The sequence below is a fragment of the Elephantulus edwardii genome, unplaced genomic scaffold (genome assembly GCF_000299155.1).
Source record: "Elephantulus edwardii isolate Elephantulus edwardi_28Jun2011 unplaced genomic scaffold, EleEdw1.0 scaffold00060, whole genome shotgun sequence".
Classification (NCBI taxonomy): domain Eukaryota; kingdom Metazoa; phylum Chordata; class Mammalia; order Macroscelidea; family Macroscelididae; genus Elephantulus; species Elephantulus edwardii.
In genome coordinates, this window is record NW_006399810.1 from 17,301,238 (window position 1) to 17,326,995 (window position 25,758).

Consider the following 25,758-nt stretch of genomic DNA (forward strand, 5'->3'; position numbering starts at 1 on the left):
TAGAGGGCCTTTCCCTCCTGTGCTGTCCCTCCACCCTCCCAAGGATGATGTCCTTCTCCAAGGACCGGTCTCTCCTCACAACATGTCCAAAATATGTTAGACAGAGCCTCAGAATCCTTGCCTCCAAGGAGCCACCCAGTTTAACCCTTTCCAGGATGAAACTGTTTGTTTTCCTAGCAGTCCATGGTATTCTAAATACTCTTCTCCAGTACCACAGGTCAAAGGCATCAATTCTTCTATTCTCCTTGGTCATTGTCCAACTCTCTGATGCATACCAAGTGATTGTGAGGACCATGGCCTGTATCAAACGCATCTTAGTCTCCAGAGAGACACCATTGCTCTTCAGTACTTTGGAGAGGTCCCTAACAGCAAACTTTCCCATGGAAATGCGCCTTTTAATTTCCTGGCTAATGGTGCCAAGAGGGTTGACTGTGGAGCCAAGCAAACTAAAGCTGTGTACAATCTCAATCTCTTCACCATCCATCCTTAGTAATGTTTTGTAATTTTCTTTGAATAGGTCCTTTGTGCTTCTGGCTAAATTTATTCTCAAGTATTTAATCTTGTGATTAGCTATTGTGAAGGATATTGTTTTTCTTCGTTCCGGCTCTGTATTCTCTTTGTCATTGTAGAGAAATCAAACTGATTTTCGTATGTTGGTCTTGTATCCTGCTACTTTGCTAAATTGGTCCACTATATCCAATAGTTTCCTTGCTGAGTCTTTAGGGTTTTCCAAGTATACTATCATATTGTCTGCATAGAGCGATAATTTTACCATCTCTTTGCCAGTTTGGATGCCTTTTATTCCCTTCTCTTATTGCTATCACTAAGACTTCCAAAACAATATTGAATAAGAGAGGTGATAGTGGGTATCCTTGCCTAGTTCCTGTTCTTAAAGGGAATGCCTTTAACCTCTCTCCATTGAGAAGAATGTTGGCTCTCGGGTTTGCATAAATACTTTTTACCATGTTGAAAAAATTCCCCTCTAGTCCTAGTTTGTTGAGTGTTTTAATCAGGAAAGGGTGTTGGATTTTGTCAAAGGCCTTTTTTGCATCAATTGATAGGATCATGTGGTTCTTGTTCTTTGCTTTGTTAATGTGATGAATTACATTAATTGTTTTCCTTGTGTTGAATCATCCTTGCATACCTGTTATGAATCCCACTTGATCATGGTGAATTATTTCTTTGATGTACAACAGGAGTCCAGAGCGAAGGCTGCATAGTGGAGTCGGCCTGTGGGGAGGGATTGTAAAACAATGAAAAAATTTTTCTTTTACTTTTCCAAGAGGGTGGTGTACTAGGGGGGAAGGTAGAAAAGTGCAAAAATGAATGAGTGGAAATCCAAAGACTCTGTAACATTGAAAATAATAATAAATTTAAAAAATAACAGAAATTCCATATGACCCAGTTATTTTAAAAAAAGGAGAAGAAAAGAAATATCATGATAAACAGACAAAGCTGTCAAGGGTTCATTTTACTTGAATTAACAAGTCACATGGAAACAGCAGTCAATAAATGAAATATAACAAAACACTGGAAAAAAACTTCTGCAAAAGGCCTCTTTAAAGTATTTAAAAGGAAAAATGTCACTTTGAGGATTAAAGGTATCGGATCCAAACCATATGCCTAGAAAAGCTGGGCCAAAGACGTGCATTTGAATTATGGTGTTGAAGAATACTAAATATACCATAGACTGCCAGGAGAATGAAGAAATCCATTTTGGAAGTACAGCCAGAATGTTTCTTGGGACAGTGAGTGCTCATCTCATGTACTTCACACATGTTATTAGGAGGAAATCAGTCCCAGGAGAAAGGCATCATGATTGATGCAATAAAGGGCTAGCAAGAAAGAAACCAGCAAAACCCTCAGCTAGCTGGATTGATCCCATGGCTGCAACAGTGGTCTAGAGTACAGCACTGAGAGGATGACACAGGACTGGGCAGTGTCTCCTACTGTGCATGGACCTGTACTGGGTTAGAGTTGACTTGATGGCATCTAACATCACCAACAAACACAACAAACTGTGGCTAACTCTGAGAAGAATGGGAATCCCGGAACACTTGATCGTGCTTATGCAAAACCTATACTTGGACCAGGAGGCAGTCGTCAGAACAAAGCAAGGAAACACGACATGGTAAAATTGGGAAAGGTCTGTGGTAGGAATGTAGGAATGTGTCCTATCTCCATACATTTTCAATCTACATGCAGAACAGATCATCCATGAAGCTGAGCTCTATGAGGAGAAATGTGGCATCAGAATTGGAGGAAGACTCGTCAACAGTCTGCGTTATGCAGATGACACAACCCTGCTTACTGAAACTGAGGAGGACCTGAAGTGCTTGCTACAGAAGGTCAAGGACTGCAGCCTTCAATATGGATTGTAGCTCAACATCAAGAAAACAAAGACTCTCACCACTGGGCCAACTGACAGCATCATGATGGATAGTGAAGAGACTGAGATTGTTAACAGCTTTCGTTTGCTTGGCTCCACAATCAACACTCTTGGTTCCAGCAGCCAGGAAATCAAGAGACATATTGCATTGGGAAAGTCGACTGTCAGGAACCTCTCCAAAGTATTGAAGAGCAGCAGTGTCAGTCTGGAGACTAAGGTGTGCCTGATTCAGGCCATAGTCTTTGCAGATACTTGCTATGCATCAGAGAGCTGGACGAGGGATGATAGAAGGAGAATTGATGCTTTCGAGCTATGGTGTTGGAGAAGAGTATTGAATATACCATGGACTGCTAGGAGAATAAACAGGTTAGTCTGGTTAGTCCTTGGAAACAATTCTGAAGCTTCATCTTACATACTTTGGACATGTTTCAAGGAGGGACCAGTCCTTGGAGAAGGACGGCATACTTGGGAAGGTGGATGAGATGTATTGATTCAGTGACTGGGGTAATGGGGCTAAGTGTGTCAGAGACAATGAGATTGGACCAGGATAGAGTAGGGTTTAGGGCTGTTGTACATGGGGTTGCTATGAGTCTCAGGCGACTTGATGGCACATAACAACAACACCAACAATAAGACCGACCTCTAGGTGGTAGTTGTTGAGTGCCATTGAGGCAAGTAAGAGTCAGCGACCCATCCGTATCATTCCTGATACACTTGAGCTCCTTGCTGCAGAAACTCTTTAACAATCCATCTCATTGAAAGTCTTCTTCTCGAACTACCATTTATAGCAGTGATGGAGAGAGGGGGGGAAAAGATTTTGTAATCTCCAAATGACATTGCCAAGAAGCCTGATGTTGTAGCATGGCCCTCATTATTCTTCCCCCACCTGCTACCAGCCAACCAGAGGAAAGCTCTTCTAGTCCTTTGCCCCAGCTGGGAGCTCTGTAGCAGCAAAGGGGGAAACCTGAGATGCAGAGGGAGGCTTTGGGAAATGAGGAAAACAAGCTATTGCAGAATTTCCTTGGGGGCAGTATTAGACACAACTTCCCATCTTCTTTTTCTGCCCATTCCTACCCCAGGCTGTGGATGGGAGTGTGAGGTGCCTAAGTTGTCTGTCCCCAATGAAACTGCGCCTTCTGTGCTTTTGTGTGTGTGTGTCTGGAAGGTGGTCTTTGTGATGGAGATTGATTGCCTGTATTTGAAAGATTTTGAGACTCAGCATCCTGTTCCCACTGTGCTGGAAACCTACTAGTCTGTATTTTTCTTAAGCCTTAAGTGCATTAGTGCTAACATTTTTCTAAAGCTCTATGACATGTGTAGCCTCACATCTCTGTAATTTTGATAGAACCTTTTTGTTACCTTTAGGAACCAGATTGGGTATAACAGGTGAATATAACAATCATGGACTCAGACTCCTTGTCTGTTTGTTTGTGTATTATAGCATTTACAAAAATTAAGAAAGGTCGTTTATTCCATCATGCTATATGTTGTTAAGTGCCATCGAATCAAGCACGACTCAGCGACCCTTATAAGCCCTGAACCCTGTTCTATAAAAAAAAAAGAAAGTCTTCTTCTCTTTCATTGATTCTCCACCTTTCCAACTATGAAGTCCATTTCCAAAGAAGAAACATGCCCAAAGTAAGTGAGACAAACCTTTGCTATCCTTGCCTCTAAGGAGCAATCTGGTTTTACTTTCTCCAAGACTTATCTTTTTGTTCATTTGATAGTCGATAGTATATTTAGCACTCTTCTCCAACACCACAACTCAAAGGCACCAATTCTTCTATCATTCTGAGTCATTGTCCTGCTTTCAGATGCATAGCATGTGACTGGAAAGACTATAGCCTGGATCAAATGTACCTTAGTCTTTAGATGGACATCATTGCTCTTCAGGACATTGGAGAATTCCAGTGTAGACTTTCCCAATTCTATCCATCTCCAGAACTCCTAACTGCTGGTACCAAAGGTATTGATTGTGGATTCAAGCAAGATTAAATCATCGACAATTTCAGTCTTTTCTCTACCTATCATGATATTGCCTTTTTGGCCCAGTGGTAAAGATTTTTGTTTTCTTTGATGTTGAGATGTAGCGCATATTAAAGACTGTGGTCCTTGATTCCTTGCAACAAGTACCTCAAGTCCTCTTTGCTTTAGGCAAATGGAACTTGTGTTATCTGCATAATCCAGGTTGTTGATGAGCCACTCACCAATCCTAATGTCACACTTTTCTTCATAAAGTCCAGCTTTTCAACTGGTCTCAGCATACAGATTGAATAGATTTGGAGGAAGGATACACCCTGATGAACATTTTTCTTTATTTTAAGCCATGCAGTGTTCCCTTGCTCTGTTAGGACAACAGCTTCTTGGTCTAGGTCTAGGTTTCATATAAGCCTAATTAAGTGCTCTGAAATTACGGTTCTTCTCAATGTTAGCCTTAATTTCTTATGATACACCCAGTCGAAAAATCTCTGCAGTCAATAAAACATATAGACATCCTTCTGGTGGTATTCTCTGCTTTCAGCCAAGACCCATCTGACATCAACAATGGTATCCCTGGGACCACACTCTCTTATAAATCTAGCTTGAACTTCTGGTAGTTCTCTGTCAATGTACTCTTCTACCTGTTTTGAGGTTATTATCAACAATATTTTGCTTGCTTGTGATTAATAATATTGTTCAATTGTTTCCACATTCTGTTGAATCACCTTGCTTGGGAATGGGAACAAATATAGATCTTTTCAAGTCAGTTTGTCAGGTAACAGTCTTCTGCATTTTCTAGCATAAACTGGTGAGCAACACACACAGGACTCCATCTGTCAGTTGAAACATGTTAATTGATATTGAATTGATTCTTGGGGCCTTATTTTTTGCCAATTCCTTCAGTGCATCTTAAACTTCTTCCCCCACCACATTGGCTCTGTTTCATATGCTGCTTCCTGAAATTTTTCACTGTCGATCAATTATTTTTTATACAGTAACTGTGTATTCCCTGCATCTTCTACTGATAATTCCTGGACAGGTCATGGTGCTAATTAAATGAAACAAAATAAGCAAAGCCAAAGCCTTCTAATAGTTCAGTAAATACTGATGTCTTACCCTCCTCCTACCCTTCCCCAAGTTGTCCTTTTTATCTTAAATCATATTTTGAAAAGGCTTCACAGTAAGCAGTGGACCAGCAAGAACATAAATAAATGCTTTCTTCCATATTTGTTCTTTCTTCTTTCCCTCTTTCTTCATCTTTATTAATTTTCCTTTTCTATGTGTTCTTTTTCCCATCTATTTGTTAAATTGCTCCATTTCTTTTCCTGTCTCTCCTCCTACCATATGAGGTTGAGGGGCAAGCTACTGAATATTTTCACTGTGAGATGTAGATCAGAGGATAGAACATTCAAGAAAGAACATTTTTAAATGGTATCCAATTTCTCACATCATGTCCCAGCCTTGACAGCTCATTATTTAAGTAGATCTAAACTGTTGTTGTTGTTGTTGTTTGATGCCGTCGAGTTATAGACGACTCATAGTGACCCTATGAACGAACAGCCTGAGCACTGTTCGTACATAGAGTTTCTGGAGGCAAGCCATTTCGGAAGTGGATGCCTCTCCTGCTTCCAGAGATCTAAACTACCGTGGTTTAAATAAACTTAGGGGAAGGCAAGGCCATATCCCTTCATATCGTAATGTTTGCAGTGCACTCCAAGGCCCAATAATAGTGTTAGGTCATGCCAACAAGACAGTGGGAGGAAAACAGTATGGGTCTATAAGGAGACTTGACTGGAAGGGGTGGGCAGAACTTTGGACTTTGACCAAATAACTTTTCCTTTTGTGCTTGCCTATTTTTCTTGTAATAAAATGTAAATAATTCTCACTGGCCATGGCAAAGAGTATGAACAGAGCTTACTATAAACAATGCCAAGGACACTAACCTGGCAAGAGAGATGCCATGAGCATGAAGGGAGATTTCTCAGGGCAAGTCTTATCCACTGCATTCAAGATGTCCTGACTCCTGCAATTTCCCCAAAGGTGGGAAACTCAACTGCATAACTGGGGTTGGGGGGTGAGGAGGAGAGTGTGTTCACACTTTCCCCTTAACAAGAAAAAAGGAGGAAAGATGCAATACTGACTACACCAGCTGTAGTGATGGATCTGGAAGGAAGTGCACTGTAACCCAAAGGCGGCTCCTCTCTGGCAGTTCCAATCCACCAGTGGCTCCTCAGCAAGAAAGATGGGTAATCTCTTCTCATGCAATTTGTTGTTGTTGTTGTTAGGTGCTGTTGAGTTAAATATAACCCATAGATCTGAACTCTGCCCTAATTTGTTCCACCCTTATGATCTCTGACACACTTGAGCCCATTGCTGCAGTCACTGTGTCAATCCATCTGGTTGAAGGGTCTTCCTCTCTTTCGCTGACCCTCCACCTTTCCAAGCATGATGTCCTTTTCCAAGGAATAGCTCTCCTAGTATCATGTCCAAAGTTTGTGAGACACAATTCTTCGCCACTCTTGCCTCCAAGGAGCAGTCTGACTGCACTTTCTCTAAGGTATCTGTTTGGGGTTTTGACAGTCATGGGACCATCAGCACTCTTTTTTTCTTTTTTTTTTTTTTGACAGTGGAATAAGTTTATTCTTATGTACAGAAGAATCGGTGTGTACATCAGCCCAGCTTGGTGGTGAGTTCTTTGGCCTTGGCCTTCTCCAGCTTGGCGATGCGGGCCACTGACTTGGGCCCCAGGACGTTGCCTCCCCAGTGGCAGCGGATCTCATCATATCTGTCATTGTAATTGGTTCTGATGGCTTCTACCAGCTTTGCCAGAGCGCCTTTATCTTCCAGGTTCACCTGCGTGAAGGCAACAGTGGTGCAGGTCTTCCGGTGGACGAGGCGGCCCAGCCTGGCCTTGCCCTTGATAATGCAGTAGGGAACACCCATCTTCCGACACAAAGCCGGCAGGAAGATCACCAGCTCTATGGGGTCCATGTCGTGTGCAATAACCACTAGTTGGGCCTTTTTGTTCTCCACCAGGGTGGTGATCATATTCACCCCTGCATGGAGGACAGGGTGTCTCTTCTTGGGGGTGTCTCCTTTGCCAGCAGCCTTCTTCTCAGCTGGGGCCAGCAGCCTCTGCTTCTTCTCCTTCTTGGTCTCTGGTCGGAACTTGTGGGCCAGCTTCTGGCAGTCCAAAGCCTGGGTAAACTGGTTAATGGCAGGTGTCACCTTGAGTCGTTTGTAGAGGATTGCCCTCTGCCACTGCAGCCTGATGTAGCAGGGTCATTTGACGAAGCGGGTAAGGTCCCTTTTGGGTTGGATGTCCTGCCCGATGCCAAAGTTTTTGGGTCTTTTATTGGACAGGGGATTCACCACCTTCTTGGCCTCCTGCTTCTTGACCACAGCGAGCGCCCGGGCCACCTTCTTCCCCTTGGCCTTCTTTCCCTTCGGCATCTTGGGCAGATGGGCAAGAGAGAAAAGGGACCATTAGCACTCTTATACAACATCAAAACTCAAAGGCTTCGATCCTTTTTCTGTAATCCTTATACATTGTCCACCTCTGATGCATAATAAATGATTGAAAAAAGAATGGCTTGAATCAGGCACAGCTTAGTCTTTAAGCTGACATCATTGCTTTGCAGTACTTTGGGGAGGTCCCTGACTATAGACATTCCCAGTGCAATACATCTTTTTATTTCTTTCCTGCTGATACCAATGGTGTTTATTGTGGATCCAAGTAAGATTTACATCATGCAGTTTACAACTTTGGAAAACTTGCTGGAGGGTCAGCTGTGAGTTACTACTGACTTGATAGCAATGAATTTGAGTTTTGAGTTTAACTCTCAGTTACCTATTTCATAAAGTATTGAAAAGAAATGTGAAAGTGCTTTGTAAAATGTGAAATAGATGTGAAGTTACTTGGAGGAAATATATCATAAATCTCTATTTATTCAAGAGCACTTCTTTGAGGACACCCACTGCTAGGCATTAGGGAAACAAAGATTAAGAGTGATCCATATATTTTTTTAGAACTCAGAACGAAAAGGTATTTTTAGGATCCTGGGTAGAAGGAAGCGTAAGGCTTCAGAACTCGAGCAGACCTCAAGAATGCTGTGGTCCACACTGAGTTGCAGAAGGACACTAACAATCTCAAGATGCTTTGACTTAGGAGTCCCAGACTTTCCACTGCACGTGTCACCAAGTGGCTGAAGCAGCTCATACACTCCATGTACAGGAGGAAGCTGCGAGAGGACAGGGAGGGTCCCCACAGAGACTGGAGCCTAGTCAGCCTTTCTCCAGGCCCGGAAACCACAGGAAAGCAGGTCAGGGCACGGCCCCTCCTTCTGCTCCCAGCTCAGTGGTATCTGAGGCTTCCTGAGCAGGCTGGACCGCAGGACCCATGAGTCCTTGCAACTGGGGGTCCTTTGCTCAGAACAGCTGAAAATGGACAGAGAATAGAAAATGGCACTCTAGCCCTGGAGGCATGTGAAGGTGACGGGTGCCATATAGAACTCACTTTTATTTCTCCCCCAGCACACCTCACTCAAGTCTAAATGATGCCTCAGTAACTTCTGTATTTACAACCGCTGGTGCACAATAATGTATGTATGTGTTCAGAAGATACTCAAGTCCAAGGTGTGTTCCTGGGCATTTCAGATCAGATTCAGGAGTTGAAGAGGTTAAGATATGAGTGCAGACTTCCATCCCCCCAACCACCCAAGTGCTGACCCATTCCCTGCTGCTTCTAGGCCACAGCAGGGACGCTCTTCTTTCTGAGAGGGCAATAGGGGTTTCAAGGTGCAGGGGTTCCCCCCCTTTCTCCACTGGTGGAGAAGGAATGCAGCCTGGCTGGTGGTGAGGCTTTAGGAGGAGCTTTGAGGCAGGGCGGGGCAGGGGCAGGCCGAAGCTGGGTTCCCGCTGGCATGCTGTTCTCTTGGCTGCTAGGTGCAGCAAGGCCCTGCCACCCACCTGCAGGCAGAGCAGCCATATTCTGGGAGCCCTGAGCTCATGGGTAGCCCCACTCTGGTAGCCCTGCTCCTGCTTCCCCTCCTGCTGCCCATCGGCCTCTTCACTTTTCCAGGCTGTCCCTGCGTGCCCCACCAGAGTGCACTCTTTCTGCTGGCCTCCCTCATGGTAAGGTACCACCTACCTAGCACAGTCTGGCCAGCCCCCATTCCCCTGCTGGCCTGCCCTTTGCCACCTCCCTGTCACCCTGTGGTCCCGTGGCTGCCTCTGCAGTCCTCTACACAGCTTCCAAAGACAGCCAAGATCCTGATCTCCCCCAAAGGTCTAGGCAGGGTGGAGCTGGGAAGGAACAAGCCAGAGTGGGCAGGAGATTGGTTTACAGACATTAGAATTAGGTTATTAGAAGCAAAGACCCCAGGGAGAATGTCTTTTGTGGATCCTCTATAATAATGTTTCTCTCTACTTTCTGCTGTGTGTTGCAGGATGAATTCTTGGGTGAGTTCCAACCCCTGCTTGCTCCTCCCACACATACCCCTTTTGTCCCCACAATCCTTCCACGATATCAGGGAAATGCATTGTCTGGAATCAAGACAAACCTGGATTAACGTGGCTGTCCTGCCAGACTTCACAGGTAGCCTCAGGCAGTTGACTTAAACCCCTCAGAGCCTCTGTTCTGTGCTGACTTTGAGTTATGTGGAGAATGAAATAGAAGGTCCCTTTCCAGGTACCCCATAACCATCAGCTCCCCCTTGACTGGCCCCTCCCCTATGTGGGAAATCCAGAGAGACAATAATTCTTCAGATTTTATAGTCTTTCCTTTACAAAGCATGTTGCTGTACTTTATCTTACTTGATCTTTATAACAGCCTCATTTATGAATGAGGAAGCTGAGGCTCCAAGAAATGCTATAATTGCTCAAGGTCACATGTCCAAGATATCAGGGGCAGAACTCAAGCACATGTCCACCTCACCCAAAGAGGGAGAGCCCTCCATGGGCCGTGTCACTGCCTTCCCTTTTCCTCTTTTGTAGGACACTCTGCTCATCATCTTTGCCATACCCAATTGGTCTTCATCTTCTTCATAAAGCCCGAGTGTGCCCTAGCATGGCACTGCCCCTGCCACTTGTGTCTGCAGCTGGTTTCAGATCCTTCAGGTACGAGAAACAACCTTGGGCTTCCTCCAGTCAGCAGAGATGTGTCTATCGTAGGGAGGTGGGGGATACCTTATGAGATGAGTGGAACTTGTCCTCACAGTGGGACAGATATTTGTCCTTCAGTTGTCAATATTGACACAAACCCAGATCATCCTATTTGATTTAAAAATATATAACAGTTATAATATTCAGAAGTTCAAGTGTATCATTTTGTGAAGATTTATTTTCACCTGGTACCAAGTCTTGTGATTAAAAATGATCTGTTCTATTTGTTTATTGTTAAGATTTTGTAAAGTAGGGAACTCTGGGGGCATGGTCCATAGGGAGTTGCCTCTCAGGTTGTTCAAACCCGCCAGTGGCTTTGAGGGAGAAGGTGGACAGTCTCCTTCCAGTCTCCAGGCAATCTACAGCCTCGACAACCCACTGACTCCACAGCAATGAGTTTCAGGTTTCACTATGTGCTTTCATTGTCTAGTGCAGTGTCTACCACATACTAAATGCCTCCATGCTACCTGTGTCAGAATGGTGCAGATTGTTAATGCTCTCAGCTACTAATCCAATGTTAGAGGTTTGAATCTACCCAGAGGTACCTCAGAAGAAAGTCCTGATGGTCTGATTCTGAAAAGTTAGCCATTGAAATTCCTATCAGCACAATGCTACTCTGATGCACATGTTGGAATTGACTTGATGACAACCGTTTTTTCATACACTGTTTAGGAATTAGAAGTTTTAAATTTTTCACTACCATAAAGGATGCCATAGAAAGCCTTTTTCTGTACTTAAGAAAGGAATCTTCTTTGTACTGTGTTATAACTTTTGGAACTTCTTGTTGTTATGTTGTTAGGTGCCATCAAATCGAGTACAACTCATAGCAACACTATGAATAACAGATCTGAACCCTGTCTATCCTGCACCATTCTCACACTTCCTCACACACTAGCGCCCACTATGGCAGTCACTGAATCAACCCACCTGGCTGAGGGCTTTCCTCTCCTTCACCAACCCTCCACCCTTCCTAGCATCATGTCCTTCTCCTAGGAATAGCTTCTCCTAGCAATATGCACTAAGTATGTGAGGTGAAGCCTTATCATTCCTTCCTCCAGATAGTACTCCAGCTGCTCCCTCTCCTCCTTGGCATCATTTTTGTTCTCAAGTTCCAATGACTTACCATCTGTGAAGGGAAAGGCAAGGTATGATAAGGACATGATCAGCACAGTATGGCTAAGACATAGAGTGGTATATGACAGGTACAGTCAGTAGCAGACAAGCAAGACAAATAAACATGCAGAGAGAAAAAGGAATGTGCCCAGGACTATACATACGTTTGGCAGATACTATTTCTGCATTCATCATATATATGCTGTTAAAACATCCACATATATAGTAGAGCCAGCAGGGAGCAATATTTTGTAAGCTTTTTAATCCTAACTGAATACCCTGAGGAATGAGTGCTGGTGGTGCTGAGGCCTTGGGACCACAGTCTTGCGGGACATTAAGGCCAATTGGCATAGCATTATTCCATGAACACAACCTTCTGTATTCTGCTTTGGTGATTAGTCATGGGAGGTCTTAAAAGTTTGTGAACAGGGAAGTGGGGAAAGGAAAAAAAAGTCTGTGAACAGCCAACAGTTCAACTACTGATCTTTCCCTGTCTGGAACGTAAAAGAGGAAGAAAAGCAAAGATATATATACTGAAACAATCAGTGCAAAGGCTAATGGACATCACACCTCAACTTATAAGACCCTGAAATCAGACAAACAATATGGTTTGGTCTAGCTGCCACTGATGACTACTCTAAAAATGACCCCAAGTAGAAATCCTACATAAAGTGAGGAGATGTAGGCCAAAGCTCAGAAAATTAAAAAAAGCTGGGTGTGCTGGTTTGGTAAGAGAGTCTTGAGATCATGGCTCTCAGTTACCCTTCAAACCTAGAACAAAACTTCCTTTTGTAGACAGAGGATTCTCTGAGACTATTGTCTTGAAATGCTTTGTAAGCCTTGAACTAAAACTATCCCTTGAGATTATCTTCCAATACAAAAGCAGACAGGTCTTACCCACTAAATTGGTGCCCTGCTGAAAACAACTAATGCCTGAATGGGTCCAAAAGGTTGGCATTTAATAGAAGCAAAGATGGGAAGAGGACAGGGAAACCAGAATACTAGAAAAGGAACCACCATAGCGTAATGAGAATGTTAACACAATCTAGAAAATATAATTAATGTCGTTGATCAATTTATGTGGAAATTGTCAAAGAGGAACCTAATTTGCTGTGTAAACTTTGCCAAGACTACACTAAAATATCACTTAAAGGTGATAAAATAAAAATTACTATCTGACAGTTAGGTACATCTCAGTTTGGGAAGGGGCAAAGAAAGACTGAGTATTAAGCATGTCTTCCTCCCTGTGCAGGCCTTCAGTGGGGCTGGTCCCAATTCCAGGGACAGAAATCCAAGAAGCCTTACAGGCACAAGTTCTGTAGGAGACACAAGGTGTCAGCATCTGCTCAGGTACTTGCCTTGCCAGCCCCAGCCCAGCCTTTTTCCTTCAGGCTCCTCATGAGAGAGATGAGGAGGGAAGTATGGAGACAAAGTAGAAGGTCTTCTGACCATTGCACTGTTAAGGAGACTGAGGTCAAAACAGATTGATCAATCAATCACAGCAAGTTTGCTGTGGAGCCCATGCTCCAGAGGGAGGACTTGAAGCTTCCCTGCTTCCTGTCTGGAGGCCTACCTCATTTTCTGCTTACAGAGGAAACCTCCGGGTAACTGTTGCCTGTCTGAGAAGGATCACACCTCCAACCCCTCCCCAGACATCGTCTACAAAGGACTCCGCTCTAAAAGAACCCAACCTTTCAGTGCAGAGGCCAAGGAAGGTCTCCCCAGGCTGGGCTTACAGAGACATGAAAGTAGGAATGGGGTATGGTAGGAGATGGGCTTTGGCAATTAGTGGTGATGGTGCTAAGCCTAGATGCCAAGGCCAAGGGCCCCCCGGGTCTGCCTTCTCCCCAGGGCCCAAATTCTCCTTTGAACTGCTGCCTGAAGCACGGGCTGTTCGAGTGACCATTCCTCCAGGCCCTGAGGTCAGAGTGCGTCTTTGTCATCAGTGGGCACTGGAATGTGAAGACCTGAGCAGTCCCTTTGATACTCAGGTATGGGGTACCAGCCCCTGACATGAAGCTAGATTCCACAAGTGCTGAAGCACATTGTACATACGAGGAGACCAAGGTCAAGAGGGGAATTACCCAAGACCTTACCATGAGTAAGAGAAAGGAGTATGATTTGTGCTCCCAATGAGAAGGATGCTAATTGAGATTCAGATAGCTTCAAGGTTTTCTAGTTTCCCAAAGAAGATGGGAAAGTTAAAAACAAGTCACAAATATCTTACTATCTTTCCATCTTCTTCCTTTTAATCATTGTTCCTGCCCTTGCATGTCTGCTCCCCATTTTCTCTGACCCCCCACATCAACTTCCAGTTTCTGCAGGTGCTCACGTATATAGCTGGCACAATCGCAGGACACTAAAAATTTACCCTGGATCTCTCAACTCTCTTCTTGTATAAAATACAAAACTACTACAGTACTGGAATCTGCTTAACTGAGTCACTGCTTCTAGCACTTAGCAACCTGTCTGACACACAAGAGGTGCTCAGGAATGTTTCTTTCTTCTTATCTCCCCTTCTCCTGCCTCCATATCCTAATAACTCCAGAGCAAATGCTTAGAACACAGAGCAGAACCCCCCTGGGAAGGAATTTCTCAGTGGCAGAAATAAGTTTCATCCAGGGAAGAGTAGCGTGTGTTAGCCAAGGTCTCAGCTTCCTCCTGCCCTCATCCAAGGTGCATATATCCATCGTTTCTTCTTTCTCTCTCTCCCTTTCCCTTTCCCCCTCTTTTCCTTTCTCTCTGTCTCTCTCCCCCACCCCCACCCTGCTACTGCTTTATCAACAGGAAATCGTGCATGGGGGACGCACAGCAGAGCTGCCCTATGAATTCCTTCTACCCTGTCTGTGCATTGAGGTAAGCAGTGAGTGGAAAAGGGTATGTGGTGCTCATGGCTTGCCTATGACACCCTGAATATATTGCAGTGCATCAAGAATGCCTTTAGCAGGCCAGGCTTAGAAAGGCGAGGGGTTACTGAGGCACTTGGAAAGACAGAGACTAGCCTGACTGTACCCCGAACACCAGGTCCAAGATGGAAGAGTCCTGCTAAACATAGGACATTCTTGGCATGATGCCAGCCTTAGCCTCCTGCCCCATGCAGACTTTCCCTGGTCTAGAATAGACAGCAACTTAACTAGATGCTCTTGGGAGTTCAAAGCAGGAGTGTGTGACCACTGCAGGGATCCATATGCCCTCTAGATATTTTCCTCACATCACTACCCTGCTCCTCTCCTTACACATCTGAGGTGCCTATCTTTAAGACTTTCCTGGATTAGACAGAAGGTGCTGGAAATCTTGTGACTTGGGAGAAGAAAAAGGGTCTAGACAGAAACCTGGAGCACAGCAGACAGAGGGGGTTTGGCCAATTCAGGGTGAAGAAAAATGTGGCACTGGGCACCACTTTGGGAACAGCTGAGAGTGGGGACCAGGGATGCCTAAAGGTCAGGGGATGAGGCTTTCTAGACTTCCTTCCTCTTGGGGGTGGGCTCTGCTCTCCAAGAGAAGAGGAGTCAACTTCTCCCCTGCTGATTTCTTTCCAGTTTCTTCCCCAGATGCCAAGCACCACCCGCCCCTCTCCACTCCCCATTGCTCCCCATCTCAGGGCCCTGTCAGCTTAGCCAGCTTGTAGCGGCTCAGGAGAAGACAAAATTAGCTTTAGGCTTGAACAGTGAAGGAACAGCCACTGCCCTGACTCCTTGTCTATCCCTTGTCCCCCAGGCATCCTACCTGCAGGAGGACACTGTGAGGCACAAGAAATGCCCCTTCTGGAGCTGGCCTGAAGCCTGTGAGTGCTGCTTCTGTGCAGTGTTGTGCATGTATGTCCCGCCTCCCTCCTGGTCTTTCCGTCATCCGTACACTCCCTCCTGATCTCCCCTTCACACACATGTGCCTGTGTGTTATCCATGTTCACTCTCTGCCTCGTTCCTATCCTCTCCTTCATACACACATCCTTGTGTCAGTAATGCACACTTCACACCAGTGTAGAAGGAAGTTCACACCAGGCCTGAGGAGGGAGGGAGGGAGGAGGGCCAGGGCTAACAGTCTGCCTGCTAATAAAACACCTAGAATTCCAAAGATGAATCAGTAGGCCTCCTGAGAGGGTGGACAGGAAGCATGGACTCTCTCCTCTCAGCTCTGCCCCTTCATCTTCACTGAGGCCATTTCTTTATCTGTAAAATGGGAATAGTGTATCTTACGCAACTTACTTCCAAATTTTTTGTGCGCCTTGAATTAGATACAACATGGTCATCTCTAACATGTTGCAGGCACCATGTTGTCCTAGAGCTGTAGAAAGGACACACAGGCATGGCCAGCAAACACAACACAGGCTGCACAACACAAGGGAGGCTGTGAAGGCCGTAGTGGACAGAAGAGGTCCATGAAAAGGCAGCCCCTGAGCAAGGTCTGAGGCTTTAGAAAGAAAAGAAGGGAAGGAAGGCATTCCTGGTTCTTGGAGAACAAAGATGTGAAGGTTTCCAGTCTGGGGAGAAGTGAGAAACCGGTGCAAATGGGGGCCTGAGAAGGAATGATGACAGACGGCTAGAACAAGTACTACAAGGAAGGGAGCCCCCATGGCTTAGGCAACAGCAAGCTCCAAAGCTCACCCCAAAGTAACCTAAAGGTGTACCCATATGGTCAGGAATGATGCCTGGCACATTGACAAGTGTCAACTGTTACCCTGAGGGTGACCGTAATACAGTTTGGCAGAGCAAGGCTGAGGCCTCCCCTGCCTCGTCCTGTGATTGCCTCCTGCCCAGATAGCTCAGACTTCTGGAAGTCAGTTAATTTTACTGACCGGAGCCAGTATGATCAGATGGCCATGACCCTGGTGCTCCGTTGCCCCCTGAAGCTGGAGGCCTCACTCTGCCAGAGGCAGGACCAGCACGCCCTCTGTGAAGACCTCCCCAATGCCACAGTTCAGGAGTCACAGGGGGTGAGTACAGGCCTCTTGAGATGTGGGGGTGGGGTGCAGGGCTGAGACCCAGGCCCCTTCTCCCTAACTAAGCCCCTGCTCCCACAGTGGTATGCTTTAGAGAAGGTGGACTTGCACCCCCAGCTCTGCTTCAAGGTATGACTGTAGTAGAAAAGGGATGGGTAAGGTTTGCAGAGAAGCCTGCATGCTCGTTAACCCACTGCGCCATGCTGACTATCCACTTGTATTTCTCAGTTTTCTTTTACTAACAGCAGCCACGTCGAATGCCCCCACAGGACTGGTGAGCCAACAAGTGACTCCAGTGGGAATCCCTCTCATGGTTTGCTTCATGTCCTCCTATGACTGAGCTAGGCCCCAGCCCTGTCCTGACTTCCTGTCCATGGCAGCCCAGCTCATCTCCCAGGAACAGAGTCTTACGTGCTTCCTCTCCTCCACTGGGCAGCCTCATCCTGGAATGTGAGCATGGACACCCAGGCCAAGCAGCTGGTCCTTCACTTCTCCTCACGGACACATGCTTCCTTCAGTGCTGTCTGGAGCCCCCCAGGCATGGGGCAGGCCAGTGCAGAGCTCCCTGTGTATACCGTCAGCCAGGTATGGTCATGGCAGGGCCTGTGGCCTGCGCCACCATCCTTCCATCTGTTTCTCTACTTGGAGCACAGCCCCATCTCCTTGTTACCTTGTTGAGACAGATCTTACTTAGATCATTCATTTCTTCAATAGGCATTGCTCAACAGGCTTTTCCACCAGAGCGGTCTTCAATGAAGCAGTTTATAGTTTCTGAACTTACAGGGTTAATCAGAAGTAAGGGATTGTTGTTGTCATTAGGTACCACAGGGTCAATCCTGACTTGTAGCTACCCTGTACTAGAGCACAGAGCACTGCCCAGGCCTCTGCCCTGCTCACAATCGCCGCTTGGAGTCCACATGCAGCCACTGTGTCAATACATCTAATTGAGGGTCTTCATCTTTTTCACTGACCCTATTTAACAAGCATGATGTCCTTCTCCAGGGACTAGCCTCACGTGATAACATGCCCAGAGTATGTGAGACAGTATCAACATCATTGCCACCAAGGAGCATTCTGGCTGCACCTCCTCTGAGGGAGACGTTTTCATTCTTTTGGCAGTCTGTAGTATCAATATCCTTCACCAGCATCACTATTGTAAGAGGCCAGCGACTGGTGCTCTCATATTTAGATGTCCTTTGGCCTCTCTAGGCTGCAGCCCTATTTTGTACAAGTGCAGTTTTCCAGCTTCCTTGTCCTCTACCCCTACTCTTTCACTTGATGAAGCAGAAGCCCTCCAAGTCTATCCAGAGGCAGCGCCCCCAGAAGTTGGTGTGCTTTTTGAACAATGATATAAATGACTAATTGACTTAACTCTATTTTGAGGACTGAGAACAGTTTCACTAGCAAACTCCCTTAGTTGTTTCTGACATAAAAACTACAACCAAACACATCCACAAAACCACAGCACCGAGCTAAGTGTGCCTAGCTCTTTACAGTTCTTTCTTAAGTGCTCACTTACAGCTGGTTTTGCATTCCATGAGGGATCCCAAGCAGACCACCCCATAACCGTCTGCTGCTGAGTCAATTCCGACTCATAGCAACCTTGTAGGTTCGAAAAGAGCTGCCCACAGGCTTTCCAAGGACAGTGTGCTCTTTCTAGAACACACATCTCAGTTTTTCAACTGCAGAGTGGCTGGTGCATTCAAACCACCAACCTTCTGATAAGCAGCTGAGTACTAGCACACCACCAGGACTCTTCTCAGACAAAGACGCAGTGACAAATGTTTAAGATTTAAGACACAGTTGTGTGGGATAAGGTAAAATTGTGAGTGAAATATATTGACAAATTTGTGTGAGGTGGGAAAAGACAATTGTGACTGAGCTCAGCCTGACTTCAGTGTCACTTCATCAGCACCAGCCAGCAAGCTGTGTGAAGCACAGAGTGAGAAATAGGATCAGGGACAGAAGGTAGCAGCCATCCAGGAGTCTGTGGCTGCCATCCTAACCAGCACACAACAGACAAAGAAGAGTCGTGTTTTGCCTGTAGACAGAAGGCATTCAATTTTGTTCAATTGAGCAAGCATTTATTGAATGACTACTCTAAGCCCCTTCTGTATTAGGCCCTGAGAGATAAAAGAGAAGTCTAGGACAATCTCTTCTGTTCTTAAGAAGTTCACAGTATAACAACAGCTACTATAAATAAAGGAACATTGTCCGCTATTTATTATTAGGAATCCCTAGATGGTGACTTGACTGTGAACCGAAACGTTGGAGGGTCAAGTGTCCCCAGAAGCACCTCAGGGGAAATGTCTGGTGACCTTCTCCTGGAAGGATTAGTCACTGCATTTTCCTTATGGAAAGCAATTCTACTCTGACACCTGTGAGGTCTGACACACATCTATTTTACAGGAACTCGTTTTTAGCTTTGTTTTTTATTAACATGTTTCAAAGGCATATTCCCATCTGATGCTCTCCATAACTTAGTAAACTAAGAATTTTTATGCTCTATAATCAAATGAACATCATACAGTACAAAAGTAGGGAGCTTCCAGAAATTCAAGCTGAATTCAGAAGAGGCTGTGGCACGAAGTATATAACTTACTGATATCAGGCTGAAAGTAGAGCACCAGAAGAATGTCTATTTGTGTTTTATTGACTCTGGAAAGACCTTTGACTGTGTGGATCATAACAAGTTATAGATAGCAGTAAGAAGAATGAGAATTCCAGAAAACTTGATTGTGCTCATGCAAAACCTATACAAGCAGTTGTCCAGCAGAACAGAGGAATACTGCATGGCTTAAAATCAAAAGAGATGTGTGTCGGGGTTATATTCTTTCTCCAAAGCTATTCAGTCTGTATGCTGAGCAAATACTTCGAGGTGGGCTCTGTGGAGAAGAATGTGGCATCAGGATTGGAGAAAGACTCCTCAACAACCTATCTTATCCAGATGACACAACCTTGCTTGCTGAAAGTGAGGAGGACTTGAAGCACATTCAGCAGGAGATCAAAGACTACATAACCTTCAACGTAGATTACATTTGAACAGCAAGAAAATTAATATCCTCACCACTGGACCAACAGGCAACATCAGGATAGATGGAGAAAAGACTGACATTATCAACCATCTCTTTTTACTTTGATCTACAATCAACATCCATGGTAATACCAGTCAAGAAATCAAAAGACATGTTGCATTGAGAAAAATCTGCTGTCAAGGACCTCTCCAAAGTGCTAAAGAGCAAGGATGACAGGTTAAAGACCAAGATGCCTCCAATTCAAGCCATGGTATTTTCAATTACTTCCTATGTATCTGAAAGTTGTAAAATAAACAAGGATTACAAAAGAAAAATTGACACCTTTGAATTGTGGTGTTGGATAAGAGTATTGAATATCCCATAAACTGCCAAAAGAATAAAGCCTATCTTTGAGGAAGTGCAACCAGGATGCTCCTTAGAGGCAAGGATGGTGAAATTTCATCTCACATACTTTGGACATGTTGTCAGGAGGGTCCAGTCCTTAAAAAAAAAACCATCATGGGGAGCTCTGGTGGCCTAGTGGCAAGAAGCTGCACTGCAATCCCAAAGGCGCACAGTTTGAATCCACCAGATGCTCTGCTAGAGGAGGGGCAATCTCCTCCTGTGCCAGTTGGATCCAATTCGATGGTACACAACAAGGTAAAAAAGAAGACATCATGCTGGGAAAGGTGGAGGCTCAGAGAAAGAAAGGAAGACTGTCAAAGAGGAAAGAGGTGGACTGACATAGTGACTGTAACAATGGGCTGGAGCATACCGAAGAATGTGAGAATGGCATAGGATAGAGCAAAGTTCAGAGCTGTTATTCATAGGGTCACTATGAGACACAGTCCACACAATAGCACTTAGCGACAACCAATACGCAAGGAGAGATACCCTGGTGGTACAGTGGTTAAAACGCTCTGCTGCTAACCAGACAATTGGCAGTTAGAATCCACTAGCCACTCTGAGGGGGAAAGAGAGAAAGCAGCCTGATACCTTAAAGATTCACAGCCGTAGAAATCCATTTGGCAGCTGTCCTCTATGCTATAGGGTTGCTATGATGAATAGAATCAAGCATATTAGAGACGATGAGGAAGGCACAGGACAGGCAAGGTTCAGATCCATTGTCACAGGGTTGCTATGAGTGATAGTCAACTCCATGGCACCTGACATAGGGCTACTATGAGGTAGAATTGACTCCACAGCAGTGAGTTATGTTTATACAAGTGAAGGAACTGGGGCTGAAGGAAGGGAAGTAACCTATCATCTTGTAAAAGATGACACAATTAGGAACCAAAAAGTTAAGCCTGGACCTAGGTCCACAATCGGAATCCTGGTCAATGGACAAGAAACTTAAATCGTGCAGAGCAGTGAGCACAGCAGTATAAACTTGGCCCACCTGTTTAGTGGGCTGCAGGAGAACAGGGTCAATGTCTGCAGCAGCCGCCTCTGTGTGCAGGACTGGGCCCACTCAGCATAAAGAATTAATGTCGTTGATTGCCTGACATAAGTGTGTACAGAAGGAACCTAGATCTGGGAGAGGTCAGTGGGTGATCCAGTGACCAGGTTTTGGAGCATGAGGGGAGACAGGAAGAACAGAGATGCAGAATTGGCAGGCCAGATTCGTGACTGTGAGGAAAAGTCAGTCTACTTTTTTGTTCTTACAGACCCAGGGCTCAGGCCCAGTGGTGCTAGATCTCATCCTACCCTTCCCAAGGCCAGGTGCCTGTGTCCTGGTAAGACACCCTACCCTGATTCTGCCTCTCCTAGCACATTCTCCACCACAGAAGCCCAGAGCAAACCCAGCCTGCACATATGTTTGGTTCAGTCAGCACAGTGTCTGAAACTAGAATCAGTTGCCACCAATTTAAATATTGGAGATATTGTCTTAGCATACACACGTAAGTTTGTATATCATAGAATCAGACCTGATCCATAGCTGACCCTCCAGCGGATTTTCAGAGGAAGTTAATCGCTTGGGAGATTGTCCATCCTTCTCCTGCGTTGCAGCTGGTGGATTAGAACCACGTGCCTGTGGAATTGCAGCCTAGCTTAGAATAGGTCATGCTCTTTGCCTATGTTCCAGCACAGTGACAAGGGTCTGGAGCCTAGTAGTAACTGACTGCTTCAGGCAGGGCCTCTCTAACACCCTTTATGTGTTTACTTCAAGAGACTGGGCCCTGTCACCCTTGAGTTTGCAACCGCTAACCTAGAACACAATGCAGCCCCTGAACAACCCTGCGTTTGGGTAGTTTGTTCAGCTCCCCTTCACTCAACTCCCCCTGAGAGAAGGAGATAATTGGGCTAGCAGTGGGGACTCTCTGCCCTCAGGTATGGCGATCCGATGTCCAGTTTGCCCAGAAACACCTCTTGTGTCCAGATGGTGAGTCCATGGTGGGTGGCAGAGGGCCAAGGTGGAGGCTGGACACTGAGGAGCGCTGCTGCGCCTCACCCTGCTTGCTTTATAGTCTCCCACAGACACCTAGGGCTCCTGATCCTGGCGCTGCTGGCTCTTGCCACCCTTGTGGGCATGGTTCTGGTCTTCGCCCACCGGCGTCCACTCTCAGGTAACGTGGAGCTTCAAATCTGCTCAGCTCTTAGACTGGTTGTCTCCCCTTCCCCGAGTTCCCTCTCAGAGGATCATGTCTCTGTTTCACTGCCCCTGTGCTCAGCCTGCCACCCCGACGGTGAGCCTCCTCTAGAGGGCAAGAATGGTTAAGGGTGGGGGAGCCCCGGGGGCCTCATCTCTTTCCTCTGCTGCCCTGACTGCAGGTCCCCGCCCAGCGAAGCCGGTGCTGCTACTGCACGCGGCGGATTCGGAGGCCCAGCGGCGCCTGGTGGGGGCGCTGGCCGACCTACTGCGCACTGCGCTGGGCGGTGGGCGCGACGTCATCGTGGACCTGTGCGAGGGCGCGCGCGCGGCGCGCCTGGGCCCACTCCCCTGGCTGTGGGCGGCGCGCGCGCGCGTGCTGCGGGAGCAGGGTGCGGTGCTACTGCTGTGGAGCGGGGCGGGCTCCCAGGCCTGTGGCTTCGACCCGCACGCCACCCCCTTTCGCTCCCTGATCCGGGCTGTTCCTCGCCCCCGGCTGCTCCTTGCCTATTTTAGTCGCCTCTGCGCCAAGACTGACATCCCCGCACCACTGCGTGCCCTGCCACGTTACCGCCTGCTGCACGACCTTCCCAGCCTGCTCCGGGCGCTGGACGCGGGGACCTCGGCCAGGACCAAGCGCTGGGGCCGCCTGGGGACGCAGCCGAACCTGCGGGGTCGCCTGGCGCTGTGTCGCCGGCTAGAGCGTGAGGCTGCTGGGCCTGTGGACTGAGGCTGTGCAAAACCCCGCCGCGGCCTTGGGACCGGTGGACCAGCGTAGCGTGAGCCCTCCATCCTGGTTCTGGCTGCGTCCCCCGAGGAGTATGGCGAAAGACCCGTTCCCTGCCTCCCAGCCGGGCGCTAAGCACCTCACTCTGTGTCTGCACTCCCCTCACATTGACTTTACAACCTGTCTCACATCCCACTCTCTAACTGACGGCATCTGCACTCCAAGAACCCCGGGTCCAAAGCGGGCGGCGGGGAATCACACAGCTTCCTTTTCCCAGACTCCAGACAGTAGCTGCCGTCCAGCCCGAGAAAATTTGGGGCAGCAACAGGGGAAATAGGAGTTATTCCTAAGGGGGTTCTAGGCAGTGGGGCAGAAAAAAGCCCCTTGCTGTCCAGGGAATTCTCCTTTCTCGGGCAAAGGGATTGAGGAAGGGAGATGTGTGAAAAAAGTGTGAAAGAAACGTTGTACTTGATGGCCTTGTATCAGAAGTGGAGACCAGAAGCCAGAAGGGGAATAAAAGCAATGTGATAAACAATATGTTTCTCTAGTGTGGCTGGGAACCCAAATGCAGCAGTCAGAAACTGTCTTTGATGACTGAGTTGCGGGCAGCAGTTGGTGTGCACCTCCTGACTACATTCACACCCAACCCTCTTATATACTCACAAGTTGTTTTATGCAGTGGAGTTGGAACCAACTTGTAGCTGACCTGCCAGCAGGTTTTCTGAAGCTGTAAATTACATGGGAGAATACTGCCCATCTTTTTCCCATAGAGCAGCTAGTGGATTTGAACTGCATGTCTTTGAGCTGGCACCATAACTCCTTAGGAGAACTCACTGTGTGAAAGGACAAGATTTATTAGAAAAGAAGAAAACTCTGTGATGGGGGGACGCAGAACACACAGGGCCTGGGAGGACTCACTTCTAGAACAGCTAGTGCTCAGAGTTTTCCAGGGCTGTTTCTTACAGGGAGGGGCATCTTTCAGGAGTAAAGGAAGTGTTTTAGCACAGGCAGTGGGATGGCTGCAACTTTCCTTCCTCTGCACACACACTACTACAAGATGGACCAGGGTGCAAAGGATTCTGGAAGGTAGAGGGGCACTTAAGTCACTCTGGCCTCTGGTTTGAGCAGGCTCCCCTCTTTAAGCTGCCTTCTTTTACTGCCTATTAGCATCAGGCCTTTGATGTTTCTCAGAAGTTGGTTGTTTTAGTTAGGTGTGCCTGGGTATACCAGAATGCTAGAATATGTGTGTGCGTGTAAGCAAGTTTCTTTGCTTTTTCTTTCTTGTTCTCCTAATTCCATAGATCTTTTTTTTCTTTTTTTTTTTTATTTTTGTGTGAGTATACCGTCAAATCAGATCTGACTGGTACAGGAGGAGATTGTCCCTCCTTTTCCCAGCAGAGCATCTGGTGGATTCGAACCGTGTGCCTCTGGGATTGTAGTTGCAGCTCCTTGCCACTAGGCCACCAGAGCTCCCCCTAATTCCATAGATCTTATAAGCAGATTCTTTTGACTTGTCTTTTTCACCTTCAAGGGAACATTGCATGATTTTTTTTAAAAAAAGTGTACATCAAGGCTGTGTCCCTTCTCTATATTTATTCAGTCTATATGCTAAGCAAATCATTCGAGAAGCTGGGCTTTATGAAGAAGAATGTGGCATAAGGCTAAAAGAAAGATTCATCAACAACCTGTATTATTTAGACGACACAATCTTGCTGAAAGTGAAGAGAACTTGAAACGCTTCATTTCAACATTAAGGGAACAAAAATCCTCACCACTGGGTCAATAGGCAACATCATTTTAGACAGAAAAGAAATTTGAGTTGTTAATGATTCCATTTTCTTTAAATCCACAACACAATCAACACTTAACAGCAGTCAAGAAATTAAAAGATGTGCTGCATTGGAAAAATCAGCTGTTAAGGACCTCTCCAAAGTGCTGAGGAGCAGCAATGTCAGTTTAAAGACTAAGGTGCACCTGATTCAAGCCATGGTTTTTGCAATTACTTGCTCTGCATCTGTAATTTGGAATAAGAATTCAATTTGTGGCATTGGGGAAAAAAATGAATATTCCATAGACTGCCAAAAGAACAAATAGATATGTCTTGGTGAAAGTGTATCCAGCGAGCTCCTTAGAGTCAAGGATGATGAAACTTGATCTCACATACTTTTGCCATATTGTCAGGAGGGGTCAGTCCTGGGAAAAAGACATTATGATTGGAGAGGTGGAGGGTCAGCGAAAGGGGAATATCCTTTACAAGATGGATTGACACTGTGACTAAAGCAATGGGCTCAAGTACACGAAGGCTGGTGAGGATGGTGCGGGAGAGGGCAAAGTACAGATCTGTTGCTCACAGGATCACTACGAGTCATAGTTGTTCCCTAGATCATTGTCTTTTGTCACACTGCTAGCCCATGACAAAAGGACAACCGCTGTCCTGGTCTTCCCCTCCCCCATCAACAAAACAAAATAGACCCATATGCAGGCCAAGGCCATGCATGGGAGAAAGCCCACTTTCTTAGTGCTGCCTTTAGAGCCCTAATCCCACAAGAGAAAGAGCTATGTGAAAAACTCAAGGTGCCTGTCAGGAGGGGCCCCAGCACCCCACGGCTTCCATCTAAGGATCCAGTGGGAAGCAGAGAAGGCCCCGATTGTGCCTTTGCAGGGGCAGGGCAGGCACCTGGGCACTCCCCTTTCTGCTCCCAGGCCACCTTCCCACCAGTTGTCAGCAGAGGAGGAGGGAGATGGGGAGAAGAGGATCAGGTGAGGCCTTCACCCTAGTAGTCCAAGACTGGCTGCCAGGCCTGGTGTTGCAGGGAGGGATGAGGCGGGGCAGGAACAGCCAAC

At 46.4% G+C, this 25,758-nt stretch overlaps 1 protein-coding gene and 1 pseudogene across 1 annotated transcript; one reads left to right on the forward strand and one right to left on the reverse strand.

Moving 5' to 3' along the window:
- Positions 1-7,039: 7,039 nt before the first annotated feature.
- Positions 7,040-7,822, reverse strand: LOC102872959 (annotated as a pseudogene).
- Positions 7,823-9,376: 1,554 nt separating this feature from the next.
- IL17RE (interleukin 17 receptor E) lies at positions 9,377-22,917 on the forward strand. The gene is made up of 13 exons (XM_006887695.1): positions 9,377-9,502; positions 13,236-13,392; positions 13,496-13,635; positions 14,432-14,500; positions 15,362-15,428; positions 16,402-16,577; positions 16,665-16,712; positions 16,812-16,869; positions 17,020-17,168; positions 21,265-21,333; positions 21,929-21,980; positions 22,066-22,164; positions 22,370-22,917. Exons 1-13 carry the CDS (start codon positions 9,377-9,379, stop codon positions 22,915-22,917), a joined length of 1,758 nt encoding a protein of 585 aa, XP_006887757.1.
- The last annotated feature ends 2,841 nt before the right edge of the window (positions 22,918-25,758 follow it).